Source organism: Acipenser ruthenus, chromosome 9 (genome assembly GCF_902713425.1).
Source record: "Acipenser ruthenus chromosome 9, fAciRut3.2 maternal haplotype, whole genome shotgun sequence".
Classification (NCBI taxonomy): Eukaryota; Metazoa; Chordata; class Actinopteri; order Acipenseriformes; family Acipenseridae; genus Acipenser; species Acipenser ruthenus.
The window spans coordinates 26,389,570-26,403,938 of record NC_081197.1 but is presented as its reverse complement, the minus strand read 5'-3'; the positions used below and the strand labels follow the sequence as shown (position 1 = coordinate 26,403,938).

The window sequence follows — 14,369 nt, the reverse complement described above, 5'->3', positions numbered from 1 at the left end:
GGATATTGAACAGCCAGCACATTTGGTTTGAATTTTGTTTATGCCTGGCTGGGAATCCAAAAACAAAAATAAAAACTCAGATCAGCTGGGTTTGGAAAACAAACTTATATCCAGAAGAGAGTGGAACCTAGTAAGAAGATTGAAATTACTAAACTTGTTTAGTGGCCCCTAAGCCAATTACAGTTACTTACCTGTGCAGCAGTGTGTTGTTGTCATCACAAAAGGTTGGCACGCAGCAGGGAGCAGCGCAATATCGCAAAGTGCCACCGGTATCAACCTCGAGCCAGATCCAGAGTGTACTTACCTGACCATACAGCGCCATCTGGTGGTACAAAGCCAATGCAGGGGAAAATGTACTAAGACAACAACTCACCTGGGGTCGTTGAGCGTGAGGATCCACTGAAGAGGGCATACGAGCCAGGAACCACTTCTGGACTGTCTTACCCACAGCTGAAGCATGCATGTAGTCTATTATTATAACTGCTAAACAGTGCACAGTCTTAACCTTTTCTATTATGGGAGGCTGTGTGGTCCAGTGGTTAAAGAAAAGGGCTTGTAACCAGGAGGTCCCCGGTTCAAATCCCACCTCAGCCACTGACTCATTGTGTGACACTGAGCAAGTCACTTAACCTCCTTGTGCTCCGTCTTTCGGGTGAGACGTAATTGTAAGTGACTCTGCAGCTGGTGCATAGTTCACACACCCTAGACTCTGTAAGTCGCCTTGGATAAAGACGTCTGCTAAATAAACAAATAATAATAATATTACAAATTATTCATGTTTTGTTTTTGGCAGCATTTATCAGAAATAAAAATACAGAAGGCCACCTAAAGACATTAAGTGAACTGAGGAGTAGGATACATCTAAATCTAAGGCATATGTGTTCTGAGAAGCTGCAAGAATTGTTTGGCTTCCCAGTGTGCTTTCTCTTACACAGCATCAGAGTTGTGATCCAGGCAAACTCAAAATCACATACTCTATGCATAGTGTACATAAGGTACAGCAATAAGGGAGGTACAACAGCTTTTTTCCTGCAAGAGGTGAATTCAAATCATTTGTATGCCTGTGGACAGCACAGATCTTTCAGGAATGCCCATTATTGTTTAGAAAGCCGTCTCAATTATACACATTTTTAATGCATTAATTAGTTACCACAACATTCTTTGAAACAAGCCTTTATGTTGTTAGAAAATGCTGATCAAGATGATAAAAGAGAGACAGGTACAGTCTACAAGCAGGCATGATTAATTTGAACAATATCTAGTACCTAGAAACTTTTTTTACACTGGCACTTAACTTTCTTGCACCAGGGTCCAGAAAATTTCAGCTTCACTAAAATCAGTGTAGAAAATCAGCTTCAATTCTATTACACAATGGTGCTGTACCAAAACTGGCCTTTTTTGAAGCTTTATTTCCCATTTTTAGTTCTTGGCTGTATAAAGAAAATGTTCATAGTAAAAAAAATAACAGGAGTTGACAAACTTAACTTTAACCAATACTTCAAGTGCATCACAGAAATAAGGACACACTTACAAATTAAGTGGAACTAGACTTATGACAGAGGGTAGGAGACAGTTCTTTACACAGGGGCGAGGCTTTGGAATGGGTTACCTAGCCATGATGTTGATGCTAAGAATTTTTAGATCAATTAGCTACTCGTAACCAGATGACCATTGATGGAAAAAAATGGTACATTTGTTTGGGGATGTTTTCAGATATTGCCAATGAAAAGAATAGGACAATTCTTGCTTTTGTATAAATTCAGTGAACAATACAAATATATACAATTTACAAAACAATTTGGTATTGTGAAAAAATAAACATGCTTTGTAACATTGAAGTTGAAGAATAGGTGATGAACATTCAGAAAAGTGCCTCTTCTCTCTGTAAAATAAAAATGTAAGAAAACTGAAAACAAAATTTTAACCTGCCAATTTAACTGAAACAACTAACTTGTTTTGGTTGATTACTAATAAACTATTTGAGTTTATCCACAAATACTTTTTAAATTATTCGTATTCGTCAGTAGTAGTAAATAATTGTCTATTTCATCTTTCTTTTTAAGCTGGTCAACTAACTTGAAGTACTTTATGTATTATTATTAATGTACAGTCACAGATAAAAGTATTGGCACCCTACACTTAATATAAGAGCATAAAAAAAAAGTCTCAAATCCAAGCATTTAGTGAACATTAGCCACTAATACTATGATAAAGACCAAAATACACCATCTCTGGTTGTTTAACAAACAATCTTTATTAAAAAAAAAAAACAAACAAAAAAAAAAAACTGCATTATAAAGTCAAGGAGGCAATTATTTCAACATCTGTTGAAGAAGAACATTTTGGTAACACAGCAGATGATGGTCAAGATAAAGGACTTGGATTCACATTTGAGAACAGCACTCGTAGCAAACTACAACAAATGGCTACATAACAGTATCAAAGAAATATGGAATACCAAAATCCACAATCAGAGCAATAATCAAGAAGCACCACAGAACAAATACAACTGAAATGCTTCAAATAAGCAGACATCCAAAGAACATTACAAGTACCACAGGTAAAAGAATAATTCGAGCAGCTAAAAAAATCCAAGATTTAAAGCAAAGGACTCAAAGAAAGATTTAGAAGCATCGGGCATAATACTTCATGAAAGAATTTTATACACTTAGATCTCACTGCACACCACTTTTAAAGAAAATTCATAACCGTCTCAAATAAGCCAAGAAATATGAACAGGAATCTGAAGCATTCAACAAAATTCTATTGTCCGATGAGTCTAAAATATAATGTTTCCCTAAAAATGCACTTGGTATGTTTGGAGAACAAAGGGGAAATCCTTCAACGAAGAAAACCTTGTACCTATAGTTAAACATAGAGGTGCTTTATTCATGATGCATGGCAGCAGAGTGGAGTAGTGGTTAGGGCTCTGGACTCTTGACCGGAGGGTCATGGGTTCAATTCCCGGTGGGGACACTGCTGCTGTACCCTTGAGCAAGGTACTTTACCTAGATTGCTCCAGTAAAAACCCAACTGTATAAATGGGTAATTGTATGTAAAAATAATGTGATATCTTGTAAGTCGCCCTGGATAAGGGCGTCTGCTAAGAAATAAATTATTATTATTATTATTATTATTATGATATGGGGTGTTTTAGCAGTTCATGGACTGGAGACATGGATGTGATTGAAGATTGAATTAATGCAGCCATGTATCAAAACACTCTACAAAGTAGATACCATCTGCTCATACGCTGATTGGCAGTTTATCTTCCACACGACAACAACCCAAAGCATACAGCTAAGTCACCTCTGGAATTCTTGAAGATAACAATTCATAACAAAAAAGCTGTAGTAGCCAAGCATTGTGGAAATATGCAAGACAGAATGGGTCCAGATTTCACCAACGAGATGTAACATCATTCTTAAACAGTATCATAAATGTCTGAAAGCCATAATAAAAGCAAAAGGACACACGAAATACTAAAGCAGAGGTGCCAATACTTTTGTCAGGAACAAATATTTGAAATTGCGTTCGTTTTCTATTTTATAGATTGTTTGTTAGACTATCAGAAATTATGTATTTTGGTATTTGTCATTGTGGCTAATGTTCACGAAATGCTTTTATTTAACATGTTTTCTTGAATGATCTTATATTAAGTGTAGGGTGCCAATACTGTCCACAGTATCAAATGTATGATCTTTATCATATTTTTTGTAACTCATAACATACATTTACTATCTTTATAAAGTATTTATGCAGAAATGATAAGGGAATTTCATGTGAATTAAACAAGTGCAAAGGCCAATTTCCTGAAAGGAATACAATTAAATAAATGGTATAAAATGAACAAAAAACTACTCAGATCAGTTGTTCATGTTCCTTCCTACAACTAAGTTTGAAATTGTTTTATGTAAAAAAATGCATTTATACTTGCTTTAAAATAGGGCCCTGTTGTTATATTTCAATATTATTCAACTAGTGTTGAATAAAGTCAGTAGTTAAGTGTGGGGTTCAAAAGTTACTGGACATGCAAAGCCACTGAAAATGATCTTTTCCTTCCTCCAAAAGCCACCATCGTTTTTACCTCCATCTGCTCATGGATCCAATCTAGGCATTCAGTGATTCTGGTGTAGACTCCTGGTTTGTTTTTTTCTGCACATCCCAGTCCCCAGCTTGTAGCTCCAGCTAACTTCCAGACATTTGAATCTTCACAAGCCAATGGTCCGCCACTGTCTCCCTTTGTTACACAGAAAAAAGTGAGTTCCAACAGCAGCTGTTGAAATCTCTGATGCCTCAAACAGAGGTTGTCTTTCTGCATAATTCTGTAAATCACCATTTATTCACTAACCCCTGAATAAGTGCTAACCATGGTTTTAAAATCCTTTAGCACTGAACGTGTAAAAAAAAAAAAAACACAATTGTATATGAAGCTACTTGTTCTTTAAGCATATTGTTTTGGCCCCCATTCTGAAGATCTGTGGTTCTTTGCTTGTGTTTTACTTTAATTTGGAATACTATGCACAGATTTCAAAGACTCTATTGATAAAAAGTTTCTGCTGCTTCCTTGAACTGACCACTAATCTGCCTCAATCTATACGTTCCTGGGATCAGTGATATGAACATGGTGTCATGGTGTTCTCTAATGTCAAAACCAGCTTCTATAACACTAATGCAATGTACGCACAGCACCTTACCACCCTTGAACCAGTCTTACATTGACAATACCATTAGGTGCTAGATATATAGGAGGCTGTGTGGTCCAGTGGTTAAAGAAAAGGGCTTGTAACCAGGAGGTCCCCGGTTCAAATCCCACCTCAGCCACTGACTCATTGTGTGACACTGAGCAAGTCACTTAACCTCCTTCTGCTCTGTCTTTCGGGTGAGACGTAGTTGCAAGTGACTCTGCAGCTGATGCATAGTTCACACACCCTAGTCTCTGTAAGTCGCCTTGGACAAAGGCGTCTGCTAAATAAACAAATAATATCAATATTGTATTGTTGCATGCGATCCTCGGGTTACACATTTTGGCATTTTTGTGGCAGGATTGGTCTGTATCATCATCTGAGAATATTCCTATGAACCAAAACCATAGGTAGTATTTCTGGAATATTCTTGGTAATGAAAATGAATACATCTGTAACCACATTGATTGATATAGTGTACACTTTTATGTTTTTGTTTGTCTTGACCTCAGTATGTGTACTAAGTATGGGTCCAACCAAAAAGTCACATAACCCCCCCCCCCCCCCCTTAATTTAGTTTTTATTTTAAAGGTAACAATTTATGCACTGAATCTTGTAAAGAATACGTTATCCAATGTTTTATGTTACAGTTCTGATTTTTATGCCAGTAAAAACAGTATATTCCAGCCCCAAGCATATTTGTTTAATTGACACGTGAACCTGTCTAACCTGAAATTATGAAGGATTTGTTTGTTCTCCTTGCATAAAATTTATTTAAACTCAACAGTGAAGTTTGACATCAAGTCGTTTGATTTTTCAAAAATCAACACATTACATTGACAGTAGATTTCACCTTAGCAAACCAGCACTTCCCAATGAAATGGGGACTATACTTACACAGTGCCCTGAAAAAGTATTTGCCCCCTGTCTGATTTTCTGCATTTTTGCACATTTTTCACATTGTATTTGGTCAGATTTTTTTGTGTGTTGTAGTAGTATATAGAGGGAGTCTGAGAGAAAAAATTTTGGTGCCAAAGTTTGGTGCTTCTTTCATTTGTTTGGTGTGCAAGGTAATCAAACATGCAATCTTCAGGTGTGAAAAAGTTATTGCCTCCCCTAGTTAAGTGTTAACATTCAGTGTCAAAAATATGCAAAAATGCAGAAAATCAGACAGGGGGCTGAAACAGGGCGAGGAGCCCTGTACAGTGTTTTGTTTATTTATTTTTAGAACGAGGTCTCCCCCTCCACCCCTGTGCAATTTATTGTTTTGTATTATGGTTTTGTTATTTAAAAATATATGACGGCAAAGCGTCGTTGGTATTGTTTTTATATTTATTTATTATTGTATTTATATATACGTGACGGCGTAGCCGTTTGTGTGTTTGTTTGTTTGTTTGTTTGTTTGTTATTATACTGTTTAGTAGCGTGGATGGGTACTTCCATCCACAGTAATTTGAAAACTTTGTGCAGAAGGTGGCCATCTCCCGAATTAATTAAGTGATTAATTTGTTGCTAATCGGGAGATGGTCACCTGCATAAAAGCCTGCAGTGCTCTCAGTTAGAGGGGGGTGTTCAAAAGGAGGAATGAGAGCGGGGAGAGCGAGCGAAAACTAAACTAAACTTAAAAGTAAATCCAGGATCAGTGAAGGCTACTGCCCAGCCTGACCTGGATCATTTATTGTTTATTTTGTGTGCGTGATTTTGTTTTGTTTAAACCTTTTACTTTCGCTCTGTGAGCAAGTGTTTTGCATTTAAACTTTTTATTTTATTTTTTTATTATTTAAATAAAACGGCGCAAGCACCTTGAACTGCAGCACTGCCTGGTGTCAGAGTGTTTCCCTTCCTTCTGGCCTGACGTCACAACTCGACCACCCTGTCACAGGGGCAAATACTTTTTCACGGCACTGTATGTCACTCAAACTGCATTAAGAGCTTTGTCACATGTTGTACATGAATCATACAACATGTTTTTGAGAAAATATGCTCGTAGGATGTAGATTTCAAATACCAAGTGGGTTGTATTTAACTACTACAGGCCCACCAAGAGAAAGACATCGCTATTAACAACCAGACACCAAATATGTTATGCCCAGGAATAAGCAACAAGACTAATATCAGGGTTTAACAGAATGTGTTAGGAAGATACATTGATGGAACCAACTCTATTTAGTCTAGAACAAAGAAGGATGGTGGGGGGGGGGGGCAACAACACTTGACTGAAGTCAAAGATAACCGTCAGTGCAGACCCCAGGACACAGTTGGAATTAAGTGGAGACGAACTTTACATAGACAGTGTGGCAAATCATTGTAATTCTTAAATACCCAACTTGACACAAGTTTTTGGATTAATCAAAAACTAGAATGGCCTCCTCTTGTTCATATATTTTCTTATGTTCTTATCTTATAGATTTTTTGGGTTTCCAAATATCCACATTAATTAAATAAACCATACCTGGCAGGAATCTATACCACCTTCTAAATATCCAGCACAAATCATGGTAGGAGTTATAAAGCCTTGATACACATCAGGCTGATTGCACACTTTGTTGGACAGCAGAGGTATCTGAGCGTAGTTCATAGCAACAGTACCTTCTCCTGTAATGAAAATAATTAAGTATTAATGTGTTGATAGCAGGTCAATCAAATGCATCAGTTAGGATACAGTCAAAGCATGTATATGGAAGCATTTGGATTATTTTGAGGCTTGATGGAGTTGTAACAAAGGAAAGCTTTACATAATTATAACACTATATTTTAATAATGATCATCCAAAGTGTATTAAATGTAATTAAGCTGTTTTATTTTTCACCTGAGACATATTATTAGACAACAGGGCTTATTGCTTAATTAACACAGTAAAAGGTTTTGCGCACCACAGTGCTCGTTAACACAGATACCCAATTTCCTTTATTTAAACTTTTTAAATTAGATTTTGGACTCTAATGCAATACATTTTAAAATGATTTTCTGTAGGACTTAAATAACATAAAGGGGCAACACTCATATTGTTTCACCGCTCTTTATAATGATTGCAATAATTCTGAAGTGTTCTAAGTTCATTTGCTCTGATATTGAGATGCAATTTCTCTATGAATAACATAGCTACACATGCTGAATATGCCATGTGTCGCTATGTCCTTTTACTTTCATTGAATTCACTTTGAAAATGTCCAGTGTAGAAAGGAACCAGATTCAAATGTGGGAAATGTATTTAACACATTTTCTCAAAACTGGCTAATTAGGACATATTAAGGGCCCAGTCTGTAAGTATGGGATTAGAAATGCTCTTCCACTGTTTTACAAGCATATGCTTTGCTGTGATTATTGCCAATATTATCCAGCAAGTTTGATACTGAGTTAAATCAGACACCTCAACATAATAAACTAAATAGATAACGGAAGATAAAGGTAAAAAGGTTATAGTTACAATCTGCACATGTCAGTGCCGAAAGGAAAGCAAACTACAGTACTCTGTACTAAGGACTGTCCTTATTTAATGCTGGCCACTGTAAAGACCAGGTATTTGTAACAAAGGAAGTAATACGGCTAATGAGCTACAGCTTTTTGTTTTGAAGTATCGTTTATTTATGTATTTACTTATTTGTTTTATCTAGAAAAGTATTAAAGTGCATAGAAAATACTTGTTTGTGTTTGGATTTACGTTTTGTGATACCCGCTATCCTGACCATTTAATAAGGCTAATAGAGTCTATATACTTATTGCTCAGCAGCTTCTCCAGCAAGATCAGTAGCACCTTCAAACTAAACAAACTGTAATCTTTTGGACTTTAATGCATTATTCTGTATAGGGCACTGACTACCATGTTTGAATTGTTTCCCTTTACATGTTGGAACAAATACAAAATTAAAAGGACACATTTAAGTGTATGATTTTTAATGTCAAGGCAATGGTTATAATTGGAGTATTTCCATGCTTTGATTTTCTTGATGCTCTTACCTCCATCATACATTGCACCCCAGCCTGAAATCCAACACATTTTTCCATCTGCAAACTCTTCACCATAATTTGGAAGGCATATTGGCTCCACATTACCTTAAGACAACAGATTCACAACTCAGATCATTGCAGTACATTACAATTTTAAATAATTGTATATTCTGATTGAAAATAAATTCTGTGCACATTTTGTAACTATTGCTGTCCTGTTTGTCAGTTTTTTGCTAAATTAAATAATAGTGTAAAGAATAGCTAAATACCAATACTAAATCTTGTAAAGCACAAAAACTTTAGAAACTACAATAGTTTACACTAAAACATTAAGTATGATGGAATAAGATGACTTACCATCAAATATAATCGATGTAGTCAGCTTCATTAATGCAATGTCATAATGTAAAGATTTGGGTCTGTACTTTCTATGATGCATTATCTTCTTTACAGTATAAGCCATGCCCCCTGTCACAGGTTGGTCAGTAATACCAACATGTACTGTCCAAGAAGAAGGGAAAGCAAATCTGAAAGGAATATCACAGAAATTAGTATTAGTATGACTCATGAAGAGTTCTTCATTTTTATACACTGTATATCATTTTTTTGAGTGATATTACCTAATGCGTGGGGCCATACTCCGAAAATCTTAGTTCACAAATAAAAACATTTCCCAGCCACTTTGTGGTCCCGTCACAGTCACCAATTCTGTAAGAACTTCCCCTATAATGTTTAAATAATTTTCTGCAATGAGGTTTATAATAAGACACATAATTATAATAAATTATAATTTCACTGTAATTCAGGAAAGGTTTGGACACAAGTGACCAAGGTTCAGAAATAGGTTTATTATCTTGTCTTTTGAACCCAGTTCATTTGTCACTGTTAGAGATCCTATCTCTACAGTAGCTAACCAGTTAAGTGAGGTGTAGGTAGCTGAGTCTATTTTTTAACCTACTTAAACTAATGTTTATGAAGACATGACGGCCTACCTGGATGGCATGCTGCACTCTATAACCCTTCCCGAGCCGCTAGCTTCAGAGCTATGCACGGTCTCGGGCACTTTATTACAGATTTGCCCCCCTCCCATACCTCGGTATGGGGAAGGGGGAGTGTGGCAAAGTGGCTGCTGATTGAAAAAAGGTGCAGAGGTGATGCAGTGCATAAATAATCACAAGTCAGGAAACTATAATCTGTTTTGGAAAAGGGGTCTTTATTTTGTAATTCCTGGTCTGGCGACCAAACGATAAACCTCCGGCAATACACACCAATGTGTAAAGCATGGAGGTAACAATGATAAATGGGTTTGCTACCCAAATAATAAAAAAACGTTATCCGCCCCACAATAATACAGTACACGGTCACCAGTCCGGGTGTGTGCAGTAGTGCTTGTGGTGGGAGATAACAATTATAATGGTTTAAAACAGTGGACCTGAAAGATGTGTATTAGTACTTTTCTATCTGTCCAGCACACATATCTCCGCTTCGCCTTTCAGGGGAGTGTCTTCGAGTTCTCCGTGCTGTCATTCGGCCTCTCCTTAGCCCCCCGCACATTTTCAAAGTGCATGGATGCCATCCTCGCTCTCTTGCATCTGCAAGGGATAAGGGTGATGAATTACATGGACGACTGGTTGATTTGTTCCCAAAGGAAACAGGAAGGTGCAGTGGCCCACACGGCGATTGTGATCGAGCATCTGTCAAGACTGGGTCTCACCCTCAATGATGCAAAAAGCCAATTAATACCCGTGCAAAGTACGGTCTACTTGGGTCTCCGGTTGGATTCCCTTATGATGCAAGCCTACCTGTCGGATGACAGAGTAGCTGCCATTCGCAACTGTCTGGCCCTGTTTCAACAAGGGTCCACAGTACAATTGGTGTTGTGCCAAAAATGACTGGGTCTGATGGCCGCAGCTTCGTCAGCCACCCAATTGGGGTTACTTCACATGCGCCTGTTTCAAGTGTGGCGCAATGCCTTTCGGCTACACCTCAAGAACAGACACCGTCAGCTTACAGTGTCTCGCCTGTGCTGGAATGCACTACGCTGGTGGAGGCAAGCCCCTCACCTGAGCAAAGGCGTAAGGATGGGAGTGATTTACAAGTCTCAAGTGGTGACGACAGACACATCCAACTCCGGTTGGGGGGTGGTCTGGGCAGGCAGAGGAGTCCACAGGTCCTGGTTGGGCAACTGGACATCTCTGTACATAAATGCGCTAGAGCTGAAAGCGGTTCACCTTGTGCTGCAACATTTCCTCCCTGTGCTCCCCAACCAACATGTCCTTGTCCGCACGGAAAATGTGTCAGGAGTTGCGTACGTGAACCACCAGGGAGGGTTTCGGTCCCCAGGGTTACACCGCATAGCCTTTCGGCTGCTGATCTGGGCACAAAGACACTTCCTGTCCCTCCAGACTGTATATCTCCCGGGAGTGGTGAACTGGGCAGGGGACCTCCTCTCCAGGGAGGGTCCTCACCCATCAGAATGTCGACTCCACCCTCAAGTGGTGCAGCACATTTAGGAACATTTCAGGGAAGCCCAGGTCGATCTCTTTGCCATGGCAGAGATGACCCATTGCCCCCTGTAGTTCTCCCTCAGCAGCTGCGGCGGTCCACTAGATGTCGATGCCCTAGCCCATGGGATGGCCCAAAGTGCTTCTGTATGCTTTCCAGCCTAAACCGCGGCTCCCTGCCTTCCTTGAGAAGGTCAGGAGAGACGAAGTGACAGTTCTCCTGGTGGCCCCCAGATGGGCCTGGGGAATCTGGTTTTCGATCCTCTGCCAGCTGCTGCGAGGCCAGCCCTGGGAGATCCCGCTGCGCATGGATCTTCTCAGTCAAGCGAAAGGCACCCTCTGGCACCCAGAACTGAGCAGACTCCAACTGTGGGTCTGGCCCCTGAATGGGACCGTCTGTCCGCCTTAGGGCGCCTTCCACAAAAGCGCTGTACGCCTACAAGTGGAAATATTTTCAAAATTGGTGCATGGCCAGAAGCCATGACACATGTATTGCCCTATAGCAGTTATTTTACAGCTTCTGCAAGATCTGCTAGAGGTGGGTAAATCCCCCTCTACATTGAAAGTGTACCTAGCAGCCATATCTGCATGCCATGTTACCATTGACTCAGTATCCCCAGGCGCTCCTATACTGGCGACCCATTTTCTAAAGGGTGCTCGGCGGCTACGTCCGCCTAGAAAGGATGTCCTCCCCAAATGGAGTCTAGACGTGGTACTGGAGGCTCTTACTAAGGCCCCATTTGAGCCCATACATTTCATAGAGTTGAAATATCTCTCTATGAAGACAGCCTTTCTATTAGCTGTCACCTCCGCTAAGTGGGTCAGTGAGCTACAGGCACTGTCCGTGTACAGTTCCTAAATGGGTATTTGTGACAATTGAAACTGTGTCGTTGCGCACAAACCTTGCTTTCTTCCCTAAAATGATTACAGCTTTTCACTTGAATCAGTCAGTGGAACTAGAGGCTTTCCATCCCCCTCCCTTTGCAGAGGAGAAAGACAGGAGACTGAATTCCCTGTGCCCGGTTAGGGTTATGTGGATTATTATTATTATTATTTATTTATTTATTTATTTATTTCTTAGCAGACACCCTTATCCAGGGCGATTTACAGTCATAAACAGAACTCTTTGAGTTCTGAATGCGGAAGCAGCTATCTTGTTTGTTTATGTCCGTGTTATGTCTCTGGTGAAGGGACTATGTGTATTGCTCAGATCTGCCTACATTTTTCTTTCCGACTTCTCTTGGCCTCTCTCAGCCATTGAAAGCTTTTCTCAGCTTTTTCCGGAGAAAAAATGACTCGGGACCTGTGATTGACGCCTTTCTGATAACGTCGGACACGGTCCGACATTGGACCGGAAAGGAAACATTTTAATGTCGGACCTGGTCCGACATAGTGCAACGGGTTAAATCACACTTTTAGCTACCAGTATGCAAATGCAAGTAGCATTCATCAGCTGCCAGATACCGTCTATGATCTGTCAAGTCAGTCACTTGGTACTGCATAAATTCAATTTCTAGGCTATCCAGCATATTTCCAAAAACAATCTATGGGAAAAGCATCGCAAGAGGGAAAATGTCTCCCGAGCTCGCTGTGCTTTGGCTACTTGGTTGAAGAATGCATACTAATTTCAGAACAGTATTGTTAATTGACATTATTCTTTTAATACGGACTGTGTTAAATGTGATTTTTTTTACTGACTTCTCTAAATTTACAAACAGTTGACGAAACACAGATACACAAACATTTGTGTGCATTTTTATTAATTTAAGGTTATTGTATTAAATAAAAGTGTAACCCAGTAATATATATTTCACTGGGTGCTTACAAGAGCTTCAGAGTAAAGAAAGGCGTGAGAGGCAGCAAACATGAAGCATGCGAGTGCCTGAATGACAATAGTGTTAGAACATAGGACAGGCTGGACAGATCCCTGTACTCAAAGGACCGGGTCAGGCAGTATCCTCTGGCTGCTGAGCAGCTTGAGATGAATACGGGCCAGGACAAGACATACAAACAAGACACTCTGAACTGTCACCGAGGAGGATGAGAGACAGAACATACGAAAGATGAAGCTCTCAAGTCCAGGCCGGGTCAGGCAGCATCGTCTGGCTGCTGGGCAACAAGGAGAATGAGAAGACAAACAAGAAGGACACTCTCAAGTCCAGGTTGGGTGAGGCAGCATTTTCTGGCTGCCGGGTGCCAAGGAGAATGAGACATAGAGGACAAAAGGAGAGATCCCATCACGACTCAGGCAGCATCCTCAGGTGGCATCAGCTGGCAGCTGGGTCGCGTGGAGAGTTAGGGAAAAGTGTCTTGGGTCCGTATAGGAGAGACGAAGGAAGAGAACCCCCCCCAGGGCCCAACTCAGATAAGCTGCGAAAGTATAGATGTGGCCGGGGGTCTCCTCTGACCGGCAAGGAACTGCCGGGGACGGCAGTGACTTGGGCAGGAGGCCGACCCGGTCAGTCGGGGGAGTGAGACTCACTTCATCCCCCAAAAGAAGGACCCATGGCTCCCCGCAGAACAACACTGTGTAGATAGGAAAGGGACTGCAGAGCAGCACATAGATGATAGAAAAGGCTGGAAAGAGAAACAAAACAAAGAGAGGTTAGTATGACAGGCTGTGGATTGGAGGCCATCCACGCTGTGGAGAGGACCCCCCCCCCCCATTGGGAGGAAACCTCTGGTGGACCTTGGCATACTAACGAGGGACTGGTGAGCTGCTGCAATGTCGGTGGGAGATGACCTGATATATGCCTCCACTGCTGAAGAGGACCAGCGCCCCATGGTTTTAATCAGGTGCTGCTTGATTCCGGTGCATGCTGCAGAAGTGGCTGCTCCGATCCTGAGGGGTGTTGAGATGGGAAGCAAACCAATGTCTTGTAATGACAGTTCTTAAAGAGAACTTAGTGAGTTGGTGACAGACAGGAGGGTGGTTTCAGTGGAGTGAGCAGAGCGGAAGCCAGATTGGAGAGGGTCGAGCAGAGGGTGGTTGGACAGGAAAGCAGAGAGCTGGCGGTGTACAGCCTGCTCGAGGGTTTTGGAGAGGAAGGGTAGGAGGGAGACAGGACGGTAGCTCTGGAGGGAGGGGGGGGTCGAAGGTAGGTTTTTTGAGGAGGGGAGTGATAGAGGCTTGTTTGAAGGCAGTAGAAAAGAGACCAGAAAGGAGAGAGGTGTTGAGAAGGGAGGAGATGAAGGGAAGTAGAGCAGGAGCAGCAGCTTGAAAGAGGTGAGT

The 14,369-nt window shown here is 40.6% G+C and overlaps 1 protein-coding gene across 1 annotated transcript in view; it reads right to left on the bottom strand.

The window, feature by feature from the left end:
- Positions 1-394: 394 nt before the first annotated feature.
- The window catches only part of tmprss3a (transmembrane serine protease 3a), a 153,342-nt gene continuing 139,367 nt past the window's right edge, over positions 395-14,369 (bottom strand). The window contains exons 9-13 of the mRNA XM_059029761.1: positions 8,991-9,160; positions 8,643-8,738; positions 7,138-7,280; positions 4,088-4,240; positions 395-1,882 (exon numbers count right to left, since the gene is read on the bottom strand). Coding sequence (XP_058885744.1) covers positions 1,862-1,882; positions 4,088-4,240; positions 7,138-7,280; positions 8,643-8,738; positions 8,991-9,160 — 583 coding nt within the window. The 3' untranslated portion in view covers positions 395-1,861. The remainder of the gene's footprint in view (positions 1,883-4,087; positions 4,241-7,137; positions 7,281-8,642; positions 8,739-8,990; positions 9,161-14,369) is intronic.